Source organism: Peromyscus leucopus, chromosome 8b (assembly GCF_004664715.2).
Source record: "Peromyscus leucopus breed LL Stock chromosome 8b, UCI_PerLeu_2.1, whole genome shotgun sequence".
Taxonomy (NCBI): Eukaryota; Metazoa; Chordata; class Mammalia; order Rodentia; family Cricetidae; genus Peromyscus; species Peromyscus leucopus.
This window is the reverse complement of record NC_051086.1, coordinates 91945535-91968720: the sequence shown is the minus strand read 5'-3', so window position 1 is coordinate 91968720 and position 23186 is coordinate 91945535. Positions and strand designations below refer to the sequence as shown.

Sequence of the window (23186 nt, the reverse complement as noted above, 5' to 3'; positions counted from 1 at the left end):
CTGCAGCACCCCAAGGTAGAAGCAGGAAAGATGGCGGAGTGTTTGAGGCCAGCCTGGTCCATACACAGCAAGCTCCAGGCCAGTCAGGCTACAGTGTGAGATCACCTCTTCAAACCAAACCAAACCACAACAAAACAACTAATGTGGAGGAGAGGGCTAGGGCTTAGAACTCAAAGGTAGAGAACTGGCCGCAATATTCATGAAGTCCTGGGTTCTAATCCTTGCACACAAAAGCTAGTGGGTGAATAACCCACGTTTTAGATGGTCCTACAATCTACTTCGTTTGCGTTAGACTTTGCCATTTGCATTGTGCATGGTACGCAGCCAACTGAGCTTTGCTATTGAGCTTGGTATACACAAACCGTCTTGAAGTTGTATTGCTGGAATGAACTAGAAGGATCTGGCAGAAAATCAGATATCTACAGCCTAGCTGATTCCCACGTCTCAACCAGTGGCTTCCTTAGTAGCCGAGATTCAGCTTTCTCCAAGATCAGCCAACATAGATGTGTTCACTGAGCAAAGATTGGGTTGGACTGCTTCCTGAGACTCAGAGGCCAGTGTCTGACAAACTGCAGGAGCTGTGGGCTGCCCTGGGGGCCAGGAGGCTGCCTTGCTCTTCCCGGCATCTGCCCATCAGAGCGCTTCCTTTGCCAGGCTCTTCACCTTCAAAGCGGAGATAAGAACTGCCTGGTTGCCCGCTCCAAGTGCTACCTGAAGATGGGAGACTTGGAGAAATCCTTGAATGACGCTGAGGCCTCACTTCAGAGTGACCCAACTTTCTGCAAGGTGACTGCTGGGTGGGAGGGACTCAGCCTTGCTTTCGCCATTTCCATTACAGCAGACTCTGGCTACTGGTAGTTGAAGAACCAGCTGGGTCACTTAGTGTCTGATGCCCTTTTCTCTTCAGTACTTGCTCCCTGCCAATTGTAGTCCAACCTTGACCTCCAATCTAGGACCCTTTCATTCTACCATCCAGGCCCTTTGAGGTCTTGTCTCTCCACCTGGATTTGACTGTCTTTCATTCCAGGGGATTTTACAGAAGGCTGAGACCCTGTACACCATGGGAGACTTTGAGTTTGCCTTGGTGTTCTATCATCGGGGCTACAAACTGAGACCTGATCGGGAATTCAAAGTTGGAATTCAGAAAGCCCAGGAGCCATCAACAACTCAGTGGAAGTGAGTGAGCCTGGGGCTGTGTCCTGTCCAGGAAGGTGTGGGGAAGGTCTAGGGTGCAGAGTGCAAGCAGCTACACACGGGGAGTCTCACTTGGGTCTGGCTGTTGCTGAGGTCACAGGTTAAATTCTGTCCGTGGAGTGACCCTCTAGTCCTGCTAGGAGGGCTGCTCTGAAGTTGTCCTTTCTAGAGTCTGAAGTCATGCATAAACTAGAATAGGATCCTGAGTGCAGCTTTCCGAGGCTGGCTCCTCCCTCCTTGTACAAGTACCAAGGGCTGCTTTATCCTTCAGCCCTACGGCAGGGGGAGAGGAGCGTGAGCGAGACTTGTCCCTGTGGATAGCAGAGCGTGGAAATGGCATGTGACAGTGTCTCCCTCAATCCCAGATCTCCCTTATTTGCAAATCTGCTGCCATGGCCTTGGCTAATGGACTGTCTAGTTAGTGTCCAAGAGACACCTTTTGTGTTAGGGTGGCTCCGAGCCAGCTTTGCTACAGCCTCCGCCGTCTCCTTGCCAAAGGTAGCCATTTCCACATAAAAGTATGTGCTAGGTCAAGCCTGAGAGGTTTGGCCCAGCTGAGTTCCGCTGTGTCCTCCAGGTCCTTCTCAATTAAGCTAGAGAACAAAGGAGACCTCTCCTTCTTAAGCAAACAAGCTGAGGTAAGTAAGGGCCTGGTTCTGAGGCCTTGTGTCCCTTCCAAACCCTACTGCCTGGGAGCATTCCACTTCCTCCCGTCACGGGCTGCCGTGAGATTCTGCCCCAGCTCCAGAGGTATCTTGGGAACCCGGCTGTGCCCATCCAAGCATATTTCATGGTTCTTAGCCCACAGAGAGTCCTGGAGGAAGCAGGACTCTCAGCCATACCGCATACTCTCCGCTCCCTGTTGAGACCCCATTGGCTGTTGCTCCGTTTTCCAGAGCAAGAAAGCCCAACAGAAGCCTCCACCCGTGAAGCAACTGTCCTACAACACCAAGCACGAAACCAACGAAGGCTCGCTCAAGAGCGAGAAGACCGTCCGCAGCTGCTCGGGGAGCTGTACGTGGACAAGGAATACCTGGAGAAGCTCCTTCTGGATGAAGGTCTCAGACCCATCGTGGCCAGCGGGGCTGGGGCAGTCGAAATCCTGGGTGGATGCTGAAGGCACAGCCTGTCTCGGAATGCAAACTGACACAGACCTGTGCCTAGGTCCGGTCTTAGGGTGCTCTCACCCTGACTCAAGTCACACGAGACGAGGCAACATGACCGCTCATATCTGAACCCAAGAAGTCCACACTCAGGGTCACTGCTTTTAATTACATGGGCTCCTTTGCCAACTTTCTATCACTGTGACAGAGCACCTGAGATAGCCAACCTGTAAGAAGAAAGATGCGGGTCTGACACAGTGGCCCATACCTTTAATTGCAGCAGAGGCAGAGGCAGGTGGTCTCTGTGAGTTTTAGGCCAGCCTGGTCTATGCACCAAATTCCAGGACAGCCAGGGATATATAGTGAGACCCTGTTTCAATAAAAAAAGAAAGAAAGAAAGAAAAGAAATACTTATTTTGGTTTAAGTTTCAGAGATTTCATGTCGGGAATTCAGGTAACTCTGTTGCTTTGAGGTCTGAGGTGAGGCAGAACATTGTCGTGGGGAGCACCTGGTAGGACAGAGGTGGCCAGGAGGTAATGACAGAAGAAGGAGCAGAGATCCCCCTGTTCAAAGGCATGCCCCCCAACAGCCTAACTTTTTCCCAGTAGGTTCACCTCCTAAAGGTTCTTCCACCGTGTCCCTTAGTACACGGGCTAGGAACCAAGCCAATACACAAGGTCGAGGAGGGACATTCAAGATGCAAATCATAACCACCGCCATACGCTGTGCATGGGTAACGGAACCTGACGGACAGGTGCTGGGATCTGAGCACATTAGTACTACATGTTCTGAAACGTCACCTGGTCCATCCCCCCATTTCATAGATGAGGAAATAGAATTCACTGAATGTCCAAGGTGACAAGCAAGCTTGTAGTGATGTCATCACTAGAATCCAATCCAATACCCTTCCCATCGGCACTTGTGCTGACAGAGCCCTAAAAATAGAGTCCACACTTAACCTGGGGTGGGGCATCGCTGTGAATGATAAGCCTGGGCAGGGGTCACCTTGGAAACAAATCCCTTCTCTCCAGAATTGTTTTCTTCCTAAGATCGCCTGTAGGGTTCTCTGCGGGGTTGTGGCACACAGCTTTATGGCTGGCACATCTCCTTGGTAACAGGCCTGAAGGCTTCCTGCTCTCCAGAGAACCTGCTGTGGAGGGCAGGAGTGGCCTGAGCAGTGACCTTGTATCATTGCTATTGGCTCTAACCTCTGGCCACACAGCAGAGAGAAGGAAGGCACTCCCCAACAGCTCCCAGCATGCACTTGGCTAGCTTGCTTGGCTCCTGGCTACTTGATGAGGACTGGCAAGTTTTACATTCAGACTCCCCTTTTTTCCTGAGGACACAGCTTAAAAGGAGGTGACCCCCGAGTACAGGCTCCTCAGAGAGTCGTCCAGGTGACCCTTCTTGTCCCTCCTATTTTGCAGGGAAAGGCTTGTCCCGAAGAACATGCCTTTGACCTCCTCCGGGATCAATTAGACCCTTTCCACCGGACTCGCAAACTCCCTCTTTCCTCACTGTTACCACAACTGCAGGCAAAAGTCCTCCCGGGGACCCTACAGCAGGGACTCCCATTCTTACATGTGTGATCTCAGCGATGCCTCCCTCAAAACCCCTTCCCCCACAGACCTCATCAAAGGCACCATCAAGAATGGCCTGACGGTGGAGGACTCATCATGACTGCATCAACTACCTGGACACCCGTAGCAACTTCTGGAGGCAGCAGAAGCCCATCTATGCCAGGAGCGAGACCGGAAGCTGATGCAAGAAAAGTGGCTAAGGACCGGAAACGCAGCCCCTCGCAGACAGCCCACTACATCCTCAAGAGCCTAGAGGACATTGACATGTGTGGGTAGTGTTCTCATGATAGCCTGAGCTCTGGGGCTCTGCTGACCCGTGGATGGAGATTATCTGGGTGGAGAGGGTCAGCCCGCCCACAGTGAGAAGGCTGCCTCACCTCCACATCACCGCCCTCTCTTCCCAGTGTTGACCAGCGGAAGCGCTGAAGGGAGCCTTCAAAAGGCAGAGAAAGTACTTAAGAAGGTTCTGGAATGGAACAAAGAGGAGGTGCCAAACAAGGACGAACTGGTTGGGAACTTGTACAGCTGCATCGGCAACGCCCAGATTGAGCTGGGGCAGATGGTAGCCGCCTTGCAGAGCCACAGAAAGGACCTGGAGATCGCCAAGGAATAGTGAGTGGCTAAGGTCGCCAGGCCTCCGAGCACCTTTGCCGGGGCTGCTGGGAGCTTCCTTCCCGTTTCCTGTCCTGCGGGGCAGGCCTGAGGTGGAGTCCAGTGGAAATAGGGGTCCAATACTCAGGACTAAAGGTAGAAAGCTAACCTACACTGGTAGCTTTGTTTTTTTTTTTTCCTATACACTGGAGCATAATGGCTCAAAATTCCCATGAGTTCCCAGGGGTCTGGCTCATGGGGATTTCTTTTTTTCTTTTCTTTTTTTTTTTAAAAGATTTTATTTATTATGTATACAGTATTCTGTGTGTATGCTTGCACACTAAAAGAGGCACCACATACTCATTACAGGTGGTTGTGAGCCACCATGTGGTTGCTGGGAATTGAACTCAGGACCTCTGGAAGAACAGCCAGTGCTCTTAACCTCTGAGCCATCTCTCCTGCCCTCTTTTTAACTCTTATATCAGGCCACAGACAATACCCGATGTTTCTAGCATTGGGAGCATAGCAATGCATATATATATATAATATATATATATATATATATATATATATAATATTTAATTATCCCGGCATGATCAGATTCAGGATAACCTGGGAATTGAACCCAGTTCCTCTGGAACATCAGTCAGTGCTCTTAACCACTGAGCCATCTCTCTCCTTTCCAGATACAGGTTTGGATATCTGACGACAAAAAAAAAAGCCTAGCCATTAAATTGTAATTGTGATCATGTTAAAAAAACACATTGGAGGATGCTAGGGCAGGGGTGTTAGTGTAGCATATTGGCCCTGTGGGAAAGGCTGAGGCTGGAGGAAGCTTCAGGACGGAGTGTGAGAGGGGCCAAGAGGAAGCTGGGTCAAGTCAAGCAGAGCTTTGTGGACCGTGTGGTGACCCAGAGGATAAGGTTGCGGGCCAGTAGATCTGACTGGGCAGTGGGATCTTAGGCTCAGTGGAGTGGGCGCGGCTGTTCCCACCCTGGTGTGGAGGAGAGGACAGATGTAAAGGTACAGGCCAAGAACTTGGGACAATAGGGCTGGGGGCGTAGCACAGTGGTAGAGCAACTGCTTAGCGTGTTCAAGGCCCTAGGTTCAGTCAGTTCCAGTTGACACACAGACACACACACAGACACACACACAGACACAATACTATACACATGTACAGACACACACACACACTACACACAGACACACACACACACTACACACAGAGACATACCATACACATGTACAGACACACATACACACTACACACAGACATACACATACACACCACACACATGGACATACCATACATATGCACAGAAATACACATAAGAAAAGAAGAACAGAGACCTGAGACTGTACCTAATATTCATCCAACAGTGATATCAAGTCTGGCTGAAATAAGCTCTTCTCAACCTGAAACTTTCTTACAGGGGCCGTCACTTTCCAGGCATCTTGGGGTTGTTGCTGTTGTTTAATTTGTTATATATTTATGTATGTACTTATTCATTGTATATGTGCACTCGTGTGCACATGCGTGCCAGAGAATTAGTGCAGTCAGAGGACCAGTTGTTGGAAATCAGTTCTCTTCTCCTACTGTATGGTCCAACAATCGACCTCAGGCCATCAGACAAGCGAGCGCCTCCACCCGCTGAGCCCTCTCCCTGGCCCTGAGCATCCAGTTCTGCGTCTTGTGGGGTCATTCACGGCTACGGTGTCCACCCGCCCACAGTTCTGAACTCGTCTCAGTCTCCTGTCACGCTGTGCACCCTGCGTGCTGTTCAGTTGTCCTTTCACTGTGACAGAACACCCGAGAGAGCCTAAGGGAGGAAGGCTTATTTTGCTCCTGGTGTTGGAGGTTTCCATCCATTGAAGACCGGCTCCATCGCTCTTGGGCCAGGCTGAAACATCAGTGTGGAGAGACGTGGAAAGCCTCTCTCTTAACAGCGTGCAGCCAGTGAGCAGAGAGAGAAAGGATAAGAGACTCAAAGGGATGTCCTAGTGGCCTCCTTCCTCTAGCCAGGTTCCACCTCTCAGCAGCCATTCCGGAAGAACCCACCCATCAGTGACTGTTGCCGCTCTGATCTAATCTTTTTCTCTAGAGCGCCATCAAGTGGTGACCAAGCTTTAACGCATGAGCCTTTTGGGGAAAACACTTCATGTTCAAGTTGGACCACGGCATTTTTACTCAGTGCCTCAGCCCTTAGCCACAGCTGCTCCTCTTCCTGTTTTGGGTCTCTCTCTTGCTGTCCCACAGATTTCCAAAACCCTTTGTCTGAGACACTCTTTCCCTGCGGACCCACAGGGAAGTACCCAGCATGCTTCGTAACAGTACTGTCAACATCCCCAGAGGTGGGCTCTTTCCAAGACCCAAGGCTTCCCATGTAACAGGCCATCGCTTCCTGGGACATAGCCCCCAGTGGCCTGTGGTGCCACTCCCAGCCTTGGGCACAATGGCTCCTGCCCTCTCCTCACTTAGCCACACCCTCGGTGCCATCCGTTCCTGGCAATGTCTTGTGTGTCTCTAAGGGCTAAGGAGGAGGACCACATATTAGCCGTTCTGTAATGGAGCGAGGGGTAGGATAGACCCAGAGTTGGAGATAGCTGTGTCCTTGGCTCCCAGCTCCGTCACTCAGAGCTGTGTGGATTTAAGCAGCTCCTCCCCTCAGTTTCCTCACCTATACTGAAGGTCTGATAATACCACCTGACAGGGGTCGTGGAGGGTAAATAAGGCTCGTGTGTTCTGAGTGTCTTAATCCCAGCGCTCAGAAGGCAAAGGCAGGTGGATCTCTGTGAGTTCTAGGCCACTCGGGACTGCTTAGTCAGGGTCCGTCTCCAAAAGAGAAAAGGGTGTGTGAGTACCACCTTGGATGCAGCCAACTCCCAGAGGTCTTTTAAGTTCTTCCCTCACAAGTCCCGGACCTGTATGTTTAACAGACTCCAAGGCATTCCTCTTGGAATGTCCTGGAGCAAGCGCACATTTAACCAGTCCCTCCGTTCTCTCCCACACATCCTGCTCCAGGAGTCCCGAAGCCTCAGGCGGCCACTCCCTTGAGGAAGTCCAGGAGGCTCCTGGTACCTCCCCATGTCCTGGCCACCCGCCCTGGGCTTCCTGAGCTGGCCTCCCCATGAAGGAACAGCCCAGTGCTCAGAGGCTGCTCTTCCTCACTCCACCTGGCTTTCTGGCCTGAAGCCCTTGGAAGGATCCCAGCTGTGAGCTCTGCTTTTGCCTCCTTTGGCAGGGAGTCCCTTTCCTCAGAGCTCACTCTGCCAAGCCACGGCCACTCACTCTTCAGCTTTTAAATTAGGGTCTCACTCTAAGGTGGGGGTAGACATGGGGGAAGGGTATAGAAATCCCACCCCGGTTCCTCCCTGTCAGCTGGTGTCATTTATTTGTTTGTTTATTTTTGGTTTTCAAAAGAGACAGGGTTTCTCTGTGTAGCTCTGGCTGTCCTGGATCTCACTCTGTAGACCAGGTTGGCCTTGAACTCACAGAGATTCGCCTGCCTCTGCCTCCTGAGAGCTGGAATTAAAGACGTGCGCCACCACCGCCTGGCATCCGCCGCTATCCTATCGGCCCTTGAGACATTGGACTTTGGGAAGAGGGTCCTTCTCTTGCTATCTGCCCTCACGTAACTTGAGTGCTAAGTGACGGGGTCCACGGCAGTGTTCTTGACTACGTCCCTTCCTTTTTTATTCCTGTGTATTTTGAGACAGGATTTCACTTTGTAGCCCAGGCTGGCCTCCACCTCCTGATCCTCCTACCTCTCTCTCCCAGGAGCTGGGATTACAATTACAAGCACAGACCGCTTGGCCTGGCTAGTTCCTGCCTTTTCAGCATCTGCAAACAGGGCCTTACCTGGCAACCTAGTCTAGGTGAGTTCTCTGTGCCCCTCCCTCAGTCTAGCCCTTCACCAGCTAACAAGTGACTTGTCCAAGAGGCTTTCCAGTACTTCATCCCTCGTTTCTTTCTTGGGTGGATGAAGACTTAACCTATGTGCCTTCTTGATGCTGGTAGTTTGTTGTTATTCTTGGTTTTTTGTTGTTGTTTTTTAATTGAGATAGGATTTCTTTTTGTTGTTGTTGTTGTTGTTTTGAGACAGAGTTTCTCTGTGTATTTTGTGCCTTTCCTGGATCTCACTCTGTAGACCAGGCTGGCCTCGAACTCACAAAGATCCACCGCCTCTGCCTCCCGAGTGCTGGGATTAAAGGCGTGGGCCACCACCGCCTGGCCGTGATAGGATTTCAAGCAGCCCAGGTTAGCTTGAACTCACCGTATAGCTGAGGATGATTGTGAACTCCTTAACCTCCTGACTGTTGGGATTATAGGTGTGTATCGTCATACCAGGTTTATGTGGTGGTTGGGGATCAAACGCCAGACCTTGTGTATGTCCCCGGCCCTTGCTATTAGTTTTTATTACTTAAAAAAATTTTTTTTTCCGAGACAGGGTTTCTCTATGTAGTTTTGGTGCCTGTCCTGGACCTTACTCTGTAGACCAGGCTGGTCTTGAACTCAGAAATCTGCCTGGCTCTGCCTCCCAAGTGCTGGGACTAAAGGCGTGCGCCACCACCGCCCAGCTCCTCTTTTTTTTTTTTTTTTTTTTTTTTGAAACAGGGTCTCACTGTGTAGCCCTGGCTTACCTAGAACTCACTGTATAGACCAATCTGGCTTCACACTTAGAGCTCCACCTGCCTCTGCCTCTGTAGTTCTGGAATTAAAGGCATAAAGCTATGTACCACCACTCTTGGCAGCTCTCATTAATATCAAGAATAAATTAAGAAAGCACAATGAGTTTACCTGTCACACCACAGCAGAGTACCCACTCTTTGAACTTTTTGGTGGCACTGGAGATCTGACCTGGGCCCTGTGTATTCTAGGCAGGCTCTAGCACTGAGCCATACTCCCCAGCCCTAGGGGCCCACGCTGGGAGGGGAAACCTATCTTAGACTGTGAGAGCAGTTAGTGAAAAGTGTCCTTGTTACATTATCGTGAGGTAAATTCTAGAGGGGAAAATTGTTGGACCAAAGGGACATCTTTGTAGGCTGTCAACTCTCCTGGAAAGATCCTTATGATGTCCATCTCAGGCTACGGGCACAGACGGGCCTGTGTGCCACAGCCTTGCCAGCCTGGAGATCTTCTGCCTGGAGCCCTGAGTCCCTGAAGCCAGGATCCCGGTGTCTGCCTTTTCACCGTAATACCCGATTTCTACTTACTGGCTGTTTGTGCTGCTTCTCCCCAGTGATCTTCCAGATGCAAAATCGAGAGCCCTTGACAATATTGGCAGAGTTTTTGCCAGAGTTGGGAAATTCCAGCAAGCCATTGACACGTGAGTAGCATAGACTGCTCCTTCCCCACCCAGGGCTGGGACTTCCCTCCCTCACACTGGGATTCCAGTTTGGGATCATAAAGCCAGGCAAAGAGGCATTAGTAGCCTGGGAGTTGATGCCAGTAATCCTAGTTCCTTAGGAGCCCGGGGTAGGAGTATTGCCAGAAGTTCTGGGTCAGATAGAGCTACAGAGCAAAATCCTATCTCAAGGCGGGGTGGTGGTGGCGCACCCCTTTAATCCCAGCACTTGGGAGGCAGAGGCAGGCGGCTCTCTGTGAGTTTGAGGCCAGCCTGGTCTACAGAGTGAGTTCCAGGACAGCTAGAGCTGTTACACAGAGAAACCCTGTCTCAAAAAAAAAAATCCTATCTCAAAAAGAAGAAAGAAGAAAGAACGAGGAAGAGGAAGAAGAAGAGGAAGAGGAGGAAAGGGAAGGAGGAGGAGGAGAAGAAGAGGAAGAAGAGGTGATGATGACTGACAACAGGAAGGAGGAAGGAAGGAGGACCAGACTCCTGGCTCTGCTGGGTGACAGTTGACGTCCTAGTCTTTGATCCTTTCAGTGCTGGGAATCAAACCCATGGTATATGGAACACCAGTACTCATCCAGCATGTTCCTCATCAACCTTAACAAGTTCTTTTTTCCCCACCCCTGAGCCACCCCCTGAACTGACCGGCCACTTGAAAACATTTCTTCCTTTAAACTGTCTTAGGTCTATAGGTGTTTTGCTTGTTCGTCTGTCTGCACATGCACGTGGTGCCCTGGAAGGCCAAAGGAGGTCATAAGATCACCTGGGACTGGGGACAAATGTGAGCCGCCATGTGGGTGCTGGGAATTGAATCTGGTCCTCTGGAAGAGCAGACAGTGTTCTTAACCACTGAGACGTCTCTCCAGCTCTTACTAACCACTTTTAAGCTCTGGATCTTCTCATTTTTTTTTCTTTTTATTAATTGATTTTTTTCATTTATTTTACAACCCTACCTCCAGTTTCCCCTCCATCCTCTCTTCCTGGGTTGTCCTAAACCCTCCCAAGCTCCACCCCACGAATCTTCTCATTTAAATGAGTCAGTGGAAGAGAACCAGAATTTTCTCAGCATTTTCAAGCTATCAGAAGCGCCCTGAGTTCTTCTCAGAGGGTAAAAGGTGCCCGCCACTGAGCTTAACAACTCCAGTTTGATCCCTGGCAGCCACGTGGTGGGAGGGAAGAACCAGCTTTTGTCCTCTTAGCTCCACATCAAGCCATGGCCTCTGTGTGTGTGCGCGCACACACACAACACACACACACACACACACACACACACACAACAGTAACAATGTGAAAAATAAATAAAATTAAAGCTAAGAAAATAATTCCTTGGTCTTGCCCCTGAAAATTCTAATTCTTTTGTCTGTTTGTTTTGTTTTGATTTTTGAGATAGGATTTCTCTGTGTAAATAGGATTTCTCTGTGTAGCCTTGGCTATCCTGGTACTTGATCTGTAGACCAGACTGACCTCAAACTCACAGAGATCCACCTGCCTTTGTTTCCTGAGTGCTGGGATTAAAGATGTGCGTCATTATTACCCAACCGGAAATTCTAATTCTGAGGTGAAGGTCAGGACTCAAGAACTCACTCCCCCCCCCCCCCAGACAGGGTTTCTCTGTGTAGCTTTGCGCCTTTCCTGGAACTCACTCTGTAGACCAGGCTGGCTTCGAACTCACAAAGATCCACCTGCCTCTGCCTCCCGAGTGCTGGGATTAAAGGCATGTGCCACCACCGCCTGGCTAAGAACTCACTTTTTAAAAATACTTATTTAGTATTAGTGTGTGTGTGTGTGTGTGTGTGTGTGTGTGTGTGTGTGTGTTACGCATCACGTGGGGCTGGGGAGAAGGCATGTGTGTCCCACTAAGTACATGCGGTGGCCAGAGGACAGCTTTGTGGAGTCAGATCTCTCCTTCCACATGTACACTGGTTCTAGGATCAGACTCAGGTCACCAGGCTTGTGTGTGGCAAGCTCTTTTCCCATGGAGCTGAGTCAGCAGCTGGGAACGCATTTCTAGGTGACTCTTAAGTTTGGAGCTGTAGACCAAGCAACCTTGGACACTTCCTTAGAGGCTCTTCCGTGACTCTCTGTGACTGCGTCGAGTCTCTGGGAACAGTATCGCAACTCTCCAGATGGCCTAGTTGAGGTCTAACCTGGGGTTGGTTATCTGCTCAGTGGGGTGGGTGTGCATAGCCCTAGGGAGCCGCAGATGTGGCCCAGACGCAGAGCCAGCTCGCTGGGCGCAGCCACTCTTTCTGGAGAGACTCTGTCCTTCAGACCTTTAACACTTGGTCACCTAACATCCTTCCACATCACTTGACTTGGTCTCTTGGTGCCTTTGGTGTCTGTGTGCTGAAAGAGGAGTATGAGAGCCCACCTACCTTCAGTGTTTTCTTTTTTTGTTTGTTTGTTTTTGTTTTGTTTCTCGAGACAGAGTTTCTCCGTGTACCTTTGTGCCTTTCCTGGATCTCACTCTGTAGCCCAGGCTGGCCTCGAACTCACAGAGATCCACCTGGCTCTGCCTCCCAAGTGCTGGGATCAAAGGCGTGCGCCACCACCTACCTTCAGCATTTTCTTTAATGATGCATTTCATAATAAATACACGCTTACTGTTAAAATCCTAATTTGGGGAAATAAAGGTAGAGGGAAAAAATTAGAGCCGCCATCCAAAGATAAATATCTGTTTTATTTATTTACTGTGATAAAAGTCTCACGTAGGCCGGGCCGGCCTCGAAGTCTCTTTGTAGCGAAGGACGACCTTGAACTTCGGATTCTCTTGCTTCTGCTGGCAGACTGTGCCGCCGCCACTCTGCTTTCTGTGGCGGTGAGGCCGTACGCAGGGCTTCATGTGTGCTCGACAAGCATTCCACCAACTGGGCCCCAGCCCCAGCACTGCGGCTTTGGAGACAGGCTCTCACTATGCAACCCACGCTGGCTGTGAACTCGCCTTGAGGCTGAGGCGGCCTCAAGCGCTGGGGTTATAGGGGTGAGCTACCCCCTGACCCATACTTCTTTTCCTTCCGAGCTCTCTTTTCTGTGTTGCTTTTCCTCTCGTAGAATTTTAGTTAGCTTTTTTTCTCTCCAGCACTGGAGCTTGAACTGAGGTCCTTCCGCATGCTAGGCAAGTGCTATGCCGCTCACTCAGATCCCCAGCCGCCTTTTTTCCTTTTGATTTTGAAATACGGCTTCTCTCAGTGGTTCAGTCTGCCCTGGGATTCACATTCTCTTACCTTCTCCTCCTCAGTACTTACAGGTCTGGACCACTGTGCCTAACCTGTAATTCTGAAACATTATTTTTGTGTTATTTCAGTTGCTTTCATTGTTTTTTTTTTTTTTTTTTTTTTTTTTGAGACAGGGTTTCTCTGTGTAGCTTTGTGCCTTTTCCTGGAACTCACTTGGTAGCCCAGGCTGGCCTCGAACTCACAGAGATCCGCCTGCCTCTGCCTCCCGAGTGCTGGGATTAAAGGTGTGGGCCGCCGCCGCCGCCGCCGCCCGGCAATTGTTTTGTTTTAATATGTATTATGTATACAGTGTTCTGCCTGCATATATGCCTGCCCACCAGAAGAGGGCAACAGATCTCATTATAGATGGTTGTGAGCCACCGTGTGGGTGCTGGGAATTGAACTCAGGCCCTCTTAGCCTTCTCTCCAGCCCTGGTTGTTTTCTTTCTTTCTTTCTCTCTCTCTCTCTCTCTCTCTCTTTTTTTTTTTTTTTTTTGGTTTTTTGAGACAGGGTTTCTCTGTAACTTTGGAGCCTGTCCCCTGGCTGTTGTCTTACTGTTTATTTTTTGTGGTTCTGGAATTAGTCTAGGGTCTCATGTGTACTAGGCAATTGCTCTACCGCTAAGCCACGTCCCCAGCCCTCGGGTACTCTTTTCAAACATTATTTTTTAGTGGGCCAAATTTGATCCCACACATGTTACCAAAATAGCTTTGGCAGTTTGGAAATAGGTTGGTACTCACTAATTCCACTCTGGACAAGAAAGATGAGTTTTGTTCTGCGCCCGCAGGAAGCCCGGACTTGCGGTGGCCGAGCGCAGAGTTGGGAGGGAACTAACCCTGCTTCTTCTCTCCCCAGGTGGGAGGAGAAGATCCCTCTGGCCAAAACCACACTAGAGAAGACCTGGCTGTTCCACGAGATTGGACGCTGCTACTTGGAGCTGGACCAGGCGTGGCAGGCCCAGAGCTACGGTGAAAAGTCCCAGCAGTACGCCGAGGAGGAAGGGGACCTCGAGTGGCAGCTGAATGCTAGTGTTCTGGTGGCCCAGGCCCAAGGTACGGGCTCAGAGACTCCCATCCTCCATTTCTCCCAGTGTCATACCTAGCTACTGCCTGTGCAGGAGAGTCCCGAGGGCCGAGCCTGCCGTATGTGTTTCCATTCTTACCTTCATTTTGAGAAGGAGGCCAAGCCACTCCATCTGTCATTCAGTGAGTCAGTCCAGTCTCAGGTCCAGCGCTAGCCGGCTGGGTGAGCTTTGAAGAGGCACTGTTCTCCGTTCTATCAGAGGAGGGAAACTGAGGCTCCAGCAGCTGTCCGCAGCACACACCCACCTCTCCACGTCACCCTTCTTTCCAGTGGTCTATTATTTATTATTATTATTATTATTACTATTATTATTATTATGTTGTTGTTGTGTGCACGTGCACCTATGCACAAATAGGCAGAGGCCGGAGGAAGATATATGTTGTCCTCCTCTCAGCATACTCAAGCTGAATTTCTCCGTTTAGGCTAGGTTGGCTGGTGAATGAGCTCCTGGGAACTACCTGTATCTGCCCTCCATGCTGAGGCTACCGGCATGGGTAGCACCTTTTCCATGGGTACTGAGGATTCGAACTCAGGTCCTCATGCTTCCATAGCAAGTGCTTTCCCCCGGAGCCATCTCTCCATCTCCCCATCTTGTTTTGTTTGTATTTAAAAAAACAAACAAAACAAAAAACCACAAGACAGGGTCTTCTGTGTCCCATGCTGGTCTTGAACTTGACATAGCCAATAAGAACCTTACGCTTCCTCTGCCTCAACCTCCCCAAGTGCAGTGCTAGGAGTCAAACCCGGGACTTCCTGCATGATAGGTAGGTACTCTACCAACTGAGCCATGTCCCCAGCCCTGTGTAGTGTTTTCAGAAAACTTAAAAACTATCTAAAAAGTATGGATTGCCTCTTCAGGAACCATCTCCAGATGCGGTTATATTCCCCACCCTGGAGATAGATGTTGTGTGCACCGATCTCTCCCCTCACTGACTCTTTTCAGGGGCCCGGGATCTACAGTGTTGGCCTGTGTGTCCCCAGTCCTTAGTGCCACGCAGACCAGGAGTATGCTTCAGAGATGGGACAGAGCAGCTCAGTGGTCACCTAGGGCTGATTCCAGCTCACACACAAACTTGTCATGGGTCCCGGGAGTGGTCGGACAGACCATGGGCTCTGTCAAGCTCCGTGGAGTGTCTCAGTTTGTTCTCTGCCTTCTCCCCTGCTTTCCAGTGAAGCTGAGAGACTTCGAGTCAGCTGTGAACAACTTTGAGAAGGCCCTGGAGAGAGCCAAGCTGGTCCACAACAACGAGGCGCAGCAGGCCATCATCAGTGTGAGCCTTTGTCGCCCCCTGGGCTGGGGGGACGTGGAGTGGGAGTGGGTGGTTGGGCCCTCGGCTCCCCTCAGCCTTCCCAGCTGCTTATTACCCACCTGTCACAGGACACGTGCTGACAGGGCACTGGTTTTGACCTTCGCCTCTGCTGTCCATCTGTATAGCAGCCCATCCGAGTGGGTGTATTTGAAACAAAGAGACCAAACTTTTACCAAATGTATTCACCTCTTCCATGTACTATGCACCCTGATACTTAACTATTTGCTTATGAGTTATTAATTAATTCATATGAGGTCTCTTTACATCGCCCAGGCTGACCCCAACCTCGTAGACTCAAAAGGTCCTCCGGCCTCAGGCTGCAGAGTAGCTGGGGCTGTAAGACTATAAGCGTATGCCTTTGCACTTTGCACGTGGCTTTCCATTTCCTTTTGTGTAATGCTGATTGACATTTCCTCCTCCTCCTTTTCCTATTTTCCGTGTATGTGTATGTGTGTATTGTGGGAGGCCAGTGCCCCACCTTTTAAAGGGGTCCTGTGAGGAGGAGAGGGGGATAAGAAACTTTTAGATAGAAAGATAGCAGAGGTGAGACAGACAGACAGAAACACAGGACAGCTTTGGGAGGACCTGGGTCAAAACCCAGCGGCCCCTTCTGCCTCTTCAATGGGGCTTTTTATAACAATGCCAAGGGGCAGGGCAAAAGACCTCTCCCTTGCTAGATCAAATCACACCGCACAGCCAAGTGCAGACCCTTCCAAGCACCTGGTAACCTCGCCCATGTTCAAATCATCCCCTTATGCAGCCCTGCTGGGTAAAGCAAGCTCAGATTCTCGGACCCTGAGTAAGTTCTCACTAGGAAACCTTTGTGGGTCTCTACAGTATATGTGTGTGCATGCATGTATGCCTGTGTGCACACGTGTGCATGTGGAGGCCCAAGGTTGACACTGGGAATCATCCTTGATGGCTCTTCCCCTTAATCATCGAGGCAGGGTCTCTCCAGCAAACCCAGAGCCCGCTGTCATGACTAGTCTCACTAGCTGGGAGCCTCGCTTGCTAGGATCCCCTGTCTTTGCCTGTTGAGACTGGAATTACAGGAGGGTGCAACACCCACCTGGAATCCTGGGTTCTGGAATCCAAACCAGTTCCCAGGATTGTGCAGCAAGCGCACACACAGCGCACACCTGTGTCCTCTGCACCGTGTCCCCAGCCCTGACTGAGACTTTCTAAACTGAATTCAGGACGTGTAGTTTGAAAACTGCTACCTCCTCCAGGGGCAACTGGAAGCACTCTGATTCCCTTTCTCTTGCATCAACCCTGGTCCCTGGGAGAAGGCTCTGTGGGGCCATGAAGGCCTTTGGTAACCTCCCTGTGGGGCTCTCCAACCTTCCCATACTCCAGCCAAAGACAGCTTCTGCCTTTTCCTGAGCAGACTGTCCTGTGCTTTCATCTCTGTGTAGAATTTTCTAAGTTCTCCTGGGTTTGCCTCCTCCAGGAGGTTCTCAGTCAACCCTTAAGTTTTGGCTTGGAACCCCACTTTAAAAGGCCCTTCTTAGGGCTGGAGAGATGGCTCAGAGGTTAAGAGCACTGGCTGCTCTTCCAGGGGTCCTGGGTTCAGTTCCCAGCAACCACATTGAAGCCCTCTTCTGGCCTGCAGGCATACCTGGAGGCAGAATGTTGTATACGTAAATAAATCTTAAAAAAAAAAAAAAAAAGACCTCACTGCGCAGTGGTGGCACACACGTTTAATTCTAGCACTCAAGAGGCAGAAGCAGGAGGATCTCTTCGAGTTTGAGGCCAGCCTGGTCTACAGAGTGAGATCCAGGACAGCCAGGGCTACACAAAAATGAAAATAAATAAAAAAGGACCTTCTCTGACCCCTCGGTTTGGGAATCATCTAGCCCTGCTCAGGAGGCAGCTGCTAACCTACTTAGGTTAAAGTGAGTTAAAAGTAGTAAGATGTAGAGTTCAGTTTCTCAGTCATTATCCATGTTTTCAGTGCACACGAGCCCCATGCAGGTGATTGGACCACACTGTACAGATCTAGAATCTTCCCATTGTTTCAGACATCCCTGTTGGGCAGTGCTAGCCTAGACTGGAAGTGCCAGGGGCAGAGTCCAGAAGTGGAATGAGGTAAAGCCAGGAGGTATTTCACGCTCACGTAGCCCACCCCGGTCTCCCCTCCGAGATCTTGCTCCAGGTGAATGTAGGACTTCAGTCAAGTCAAATGCTGCCCACCTCAGGAATCCCCAGTCATCTGCCTCCTAATGGCCGCCAGATTCCTCGGGGCACTTCCCATAGTGAAATCCTGAGGGCACACAGGTACAGGCCTACCCCCCACTAATCATCTGCTAGAGTGGATCTCAACTGGGAGCTCCTCTCCTCTGAAGCAGGGCCCTGGCTGGGAGGCCAGAGCACACAATACCCAGCAGCATTGGTATGCAATTCAGGGGCCAGACTGGAGATGCTTATAGCCTGAGCTTGAGGAAGGTACAGGGCACCTTGACAGTGAACCCCTCGTGCTGAGCTTTGGAGGACAACCATGCAGGACTGGTCAGGAATAGCAGGGCATGGGTGTGTGTGTGGGGGGGGGGGCTGCCCTGAAACGACCATACCAGAGAAGATACCAGAGAAGAGGCTCTTTGGAGGAAAGTTTGGGGTGATAGTGAGGCCAATACTTCCCTCTTGCAGTGGGAAAATCCCTCCCAAGAGACCCCAGTGAGTGCCCCTGCTTCCATATTCCTCCTCGGGGCAGCTCAGGCCTGCCCCATTGATGCCCAGTTCTTGTTGAGGGGCCGCCCTTGTGATACACACCTCTGCCCCTGCCTCTGTCCCGCAGGAGGGGAATGCCTGCCTTCCCTCCAGCCCTGCTATGTACTTCATGGTTTTCTGTCAGGGCCTCTCAGACCTGATCCTTTCCCACATGTCCCCGCTACAGAAAGCACAAGTGTTTATGAGCACAGTTAGTGTGGACAGCCGAGTCCACATGTGGCTGGCTGTGGTCCTGGTCCATAAGAAGCTCGGTGTCTGTGGGGAAACTGAGACAAAAGCATAAGCCTTGGTTTGTAACCAACATCATAAGGGACCAGGGTGGTTCAGAGCTGAGAGCCCTGGTCTCCTCAGAGTCAGGGCTGGAGGCTATCCCAGAGGCAGGGTTTGAAGTTACCCCAAGGCTAGGCAGTGTTTCATTAATTGGTCCTGGGTGGCTCTTTGTGGGACCAGGTCTGAAGCCGCTCACTGTAGCCGGAAGGTTTCCCCAGTCCCGCCCAGCCCTGAGGTCCTGCCGCCGCATATGAAATAATCACTCAGAGGCTTAATATTATTTACAGACTGTATGGTCTATGGCAGGCCTCTTGCTAGCTAGCTCTTGTATCTTAAATTAACCCATTTCCATTAATCTGTGTTTTGCCACGTGTTCTGTGGCTTACCAGTCTGCTGGCACATTGCTCCTTGGGTGGCAGGCTGGAGTCTCCTCTGCCTCTGCCTTTCTTCTTCCTGTCTCTGTCTTGGATTTCCTGCCTGACTATAACCTGACTCGCCATAGGCCAGAGCAGCTTCTTTTTTTTTTTTTTTTTGGTTTTTCGAGACAGGGTTTCTCTGCATAGCTTTGCGCCTCTTCCTGCGATAGCCATGCCACATTGGTATTAAGCCCAGGCCTGACAGCCTCGAGATGACATCACAGAGATCCGACACTGGCTCTGACGCTGCTCCCGAGCGAGTCGTGCTGGGATGATTAAAGCGGACGTGAGACCCTATTCACAGCACCAGCCAGTATATTCATGCTTAAAACACACTTGGTAGAACAGAGGATCAGGAATTTTGTTTGTTTGTTTTTGTTTTTATTTTTCGAGACAGGGTTTCTCTATAGCTTTGGAGCTTGTCCTGGAACTCGCTCTGTAGACCAGGCTGGCCTCGAACTCACAGAGACCCACCTGTCTCTGTCTTCCAAGTGCTGCGATTAAAGGTGTGCGCCACCACTGCCCGGCTGAGGGTCAGGGATTTGAAGCCAGTCAGGGATAGAGATTGAGACCCTGTCTCAAAAAGAAAAAAGGAAAAAAAAAAGATTCACCAGCTCCTCTGCCCTTCACAGGCCTTGGACGACGCCAATAAGGGCATCATCGAGGAACTTAAGAAAACTAACTACAGAGAGATACTGAGGGAAAAGGCGGAGAAACGTGAGTCACCGTGACCCCAGTCCCTCCTCTGCGCTTCCCTTGCGGTAGTCCTGCCAGTCACTCCCAAGGCCAAGCTGGCACTGCCCTCCCAGCATGCTCACTGAGGTGCCAGCAGCAGCTGCATCCTCTCCCAGGCCAGGCCAGAGTGAGGATTTAGTTCACCTTGGCCTGGCCTGGCCTCCAGTCCAGCTGCCCAGTGAATCCATTCAGCTCTGTCTTCGGGTTATTCATGGACTTGAATCAAGCACTCGCCACAGGCCAGGTCGGAGTTAGATTCTCTGAAGACTGGGCCTCTGCTCTGCAGGAACCCACAGGCCGGCAGGAAGGCAACAGAGCGGCTAGCACTGGCTTTTATCAGCCAGGGCTCAGCAGAGTGGGCGTGCGCTGTGTGAACACAGAGGCTCGGGGTGACCCTGGGGAGCCAGGGGGAGCCTCCAGGGGTAAAGGGTCTGCCTCTAGTTCCCAAAGAAGCCCAGCAGTTTCCCAGGCGAGAGGTCGAGGGGGGAGGAGGACCATTTCCAGCAGGACACAGCAAGAGCAGACACTGACCAGATGACAGGCCACATCCAGGGCCACTACTGCCGGTCAGGTACCTGTCACGCTCATTCTGTCCCTTGTACGAGGTGGGAAGCTGTGCGAGGCTGGTGACTGCCAGGTCCCATGCTAGGGAGTGTGCCGCCTAGCCACTCTCCCAGCTGGGCCATCTGGTGTTGCTAATCTGGGACCTCTGCACTGCTTAGCGGCTTCACTCTAGACCTCCAGGGAACAAAAGGGACTTTGACCCTTCAGGCTCTGCTTGTCCACAGAGAAGGCCTGAGGGAAAAAGAGTCAAATTACGGGCAAGCCCAGAAGAGCTGGTTTGAGAAGGGCAGCAGCTGGTCTCCACTGCTGCCCAGCTGCCCGACATTCTAGGGGTGTGGTAGGCACTATTGCCCCTTTCCGGGGACACTGTCAAGGTACTCAGTTTTACTAAGGAGGGCACTAAGGCAGGGGACTTAGAAATCCACAGTGGTTTTCAGTTTGGCCATCTAGCTTTAGATCCGGGGCCTCAAACGTGATTCCACACTGGTCTCCTCCCTCTGTAGGACCCTGACCTCAGCATGGTGCAGTGGGTGGGGTCACCAAGCTCAGTGTGGATTCCTAGCTAACACCCTCCAAGATTCAAGGTCACGTCCTCTCTGGTCCTCCAGGCCACCAGCACAGCAGAGCAGCCAGATGGCAGCCCCCTTTTGCATGTGTATGTGGATAACGTGTGTAGTGTGTATGTGTGTTGGTACACATGTGTACACGTGTATGTGATCAGCTCTGATCCAGGCCTGTCTGCCACATTTGCACTCCAGGGATCATCTGATTCAACCTCCTGAGAACTGGGATTACAGGCCGGCCTCCATAACTGCTCAGTTTTTTGTTTTTTAAGGCAGCATCTCTTGTATCCCAGGCTGGCCTCAGATTTACTCTGTAGCTGAGCATGGTCATCAGCTCCTGATCCTTTCGCCTCTACCTCCCAAATCCTGGGTTTACAGGTGTGGGCCTCCACTCCCGGGCATCAGGAATCCGGCTTATCTACTGAAGGGTCTCACTAGCCCAACAGACCTTTCTTTTCTTTCTCTCTCTCTCTCTCTCTTTTTTTTTTTTTTTTTTTTTTGTTTTTTTGTTTTTTGTTTTGTTTTTCGAGGCAGGGTTTCTCTGTGTAACAGTCCTGGCTGTCCTGGAACTCACTTTGTAGACCAGGCGGGCCTCGAACTCACAGAGATCTGCCTGCCTCTGCCTCCCAAGTGCTGGGATTAAAGGCGTGCGCCCAGCCAGCCCTTTCTTATCGAGTGCCTACTATAAAGTAGCCAATTCCCCCAAAGAGAGGCCAAGTCTCTGGTTGTACATCGCATGGAGCAGTGAAAAAGCCAGTGGACTGGAGTGTCAGGTGTGAAAAAAGATGGCGGGGGGTGTGTGTGGGTGGGTGCAGCCGCTCCAAGCAGCCCCCCACTCCTCTGGGCCGGCCACAATGCTGGGGAAAGATTCCTTCTGCCTTCTCGTGGGGGCACTTCCTTCTCTGGACAGTAGATGGCAGTGTTGTTCATCTTTTTCCCTCGGGATGGCCGTGACCATGTTAAGACTTGTACAGGAACAGCTTCCAGGAAGAGCATGAAGGAGATCCAGGAGGTGATGTTGACTTTTCTGTGATTATCAGAGACAAGGAGCAAGAATCCCTTTGGTCATAAACAGCAGCTCTCCAGCAGCGCCTCTTGCTTACTACAGCCTGCTCACATGTCTACAAGAGAACTAACTCAATGCTGACCGCTCTCCGGGGACAAATACAATGGTGGTGGGATGGGAACCCTGGAGAAAAGAACCCTGTCACTTCCCAACACCTAGGCCGTTTTTGTTAAGGGAGGAAGGATTGCCTTTTGCATCAGGCATGTTTGGTGTTTGCCGGAGCAGTGTGGTATGCAGCAGCAGGGGCCTGTGGCGGGGACTGCTCGTGTGGCATGGACCAAGAAACAAGCACCGGTTTCCTTTCCTGCAGGGAAAAGCACCTGTGCTTTTGGGCCACACTGTCTCGGGTTCAAATTCTGGCTTCGCTCTGGCTTGGAGGGGATTGTGGTGTAATGTCAGTCCTGGGCTCCTGTGCGACCTCATGATAATCAAGTGGTAGGCTACCTGCCGGATCCCACTGGATGCCAGAGCAGGGCTGACCTCAGGCCCTGAGGAGTGACCAGCTCCCAGCTCCATCCCTTTGGAAGTGTGTGCTGTCACACCCTGTGAGAGAGCCTGTGACAGCGGCCACTCTCGGGGCTTTGCTCACCCTGAGAGTCACACACACACACACACACACACACACACACACACACACCCTGCCCTGTTCTGTCTTTCAGAGGAGGTCACTGCCCTGATGGAGTTGTCAGGAACCTCATCAGAGAAGGAAGCAGCAAGACGAACTCGAGAAGACTCAGAGAAGAGTGGAAAGGATCCGACGGAGAGCGAGAGAGACACCACGGACGAGGAGGGGTCGAAGCAGAGAACGGAGGAACAAGACTCCGGAGGACTCACCAGAAAGCTGCTAGGGGACAGTAGGGCGTCAAATGAGTTGAGCAGGAGGGAGTCCAAGGAAAGTTACAAAAGGCTCTCACAAGACTCCAACCACACAGTCTCAGACAGTTTAAGCCTAAAGGATCTAAAACCAGAGAAGAAAACGGCAGAAGTCGCCAGAGGGGAGGTTGAAAGGTTGGAGAAAACAGAGGGAGAAGACAAAAACAAAGACTGAGATGCTTGGCAAACAGCAAAGGACTGGAGACTTGCTTCGTAGGCATTAGGTTCAGGAGGACAGTGTTCCCAGGCGAGATGTTTTTGACAGGAAAAACTGGGAGGCCCGCTCCTACCAGTCACCCCATGTGCCCCGTTTTCTCATTAAATGTCTTAATTTTTACAGATCCTGAGTGAGTCATTGTGCCTCCTCTGTCCCCCTCATTCTCAGTAGGGAGCTAGTGGAAGAAATGAGAGGGGTGGGTGGAGGGGTGGGTGGAGAGGCGGGCTAGCCCCAAAGAGCCCAGAATGCTCGAAGAAGAGGTAAAGAAAGCCCTGAAAAGAGGTGTTTCTGCTTGCTTCTCGGCCATTGGCTCACTTCCCCCAGGA

At 51.1% G+C, this 23186-nt stretch overlaps 1 protein-coding gene across 1 annotated transcript in view; it reads left to right on the top strand.

Annotated features, from left to right (window-relative positions):
- Odad4 (outer dynein arm docking complex subunit 4) overlaps positions 1-22984 on the top strand; it is a 42704-nt gene extending 19720 nt beyond the window's left edge. The window contains 3 exon segments of the mRNA XM_037201032.1: positions 15290-15390; positions 19475-19559; positions 22430-22984. Of these exon segments, the coding sequence (XP_037056927.1) occupies positions 15290-15390; positions 19475-19559; positions 22430-22818 (575 nt within the window). The 3' untranslated portion in view covers positions 22819-22984.
- The last annotated feature ends 202 nt before the right edge of the window (positions 22985-23186 follow it).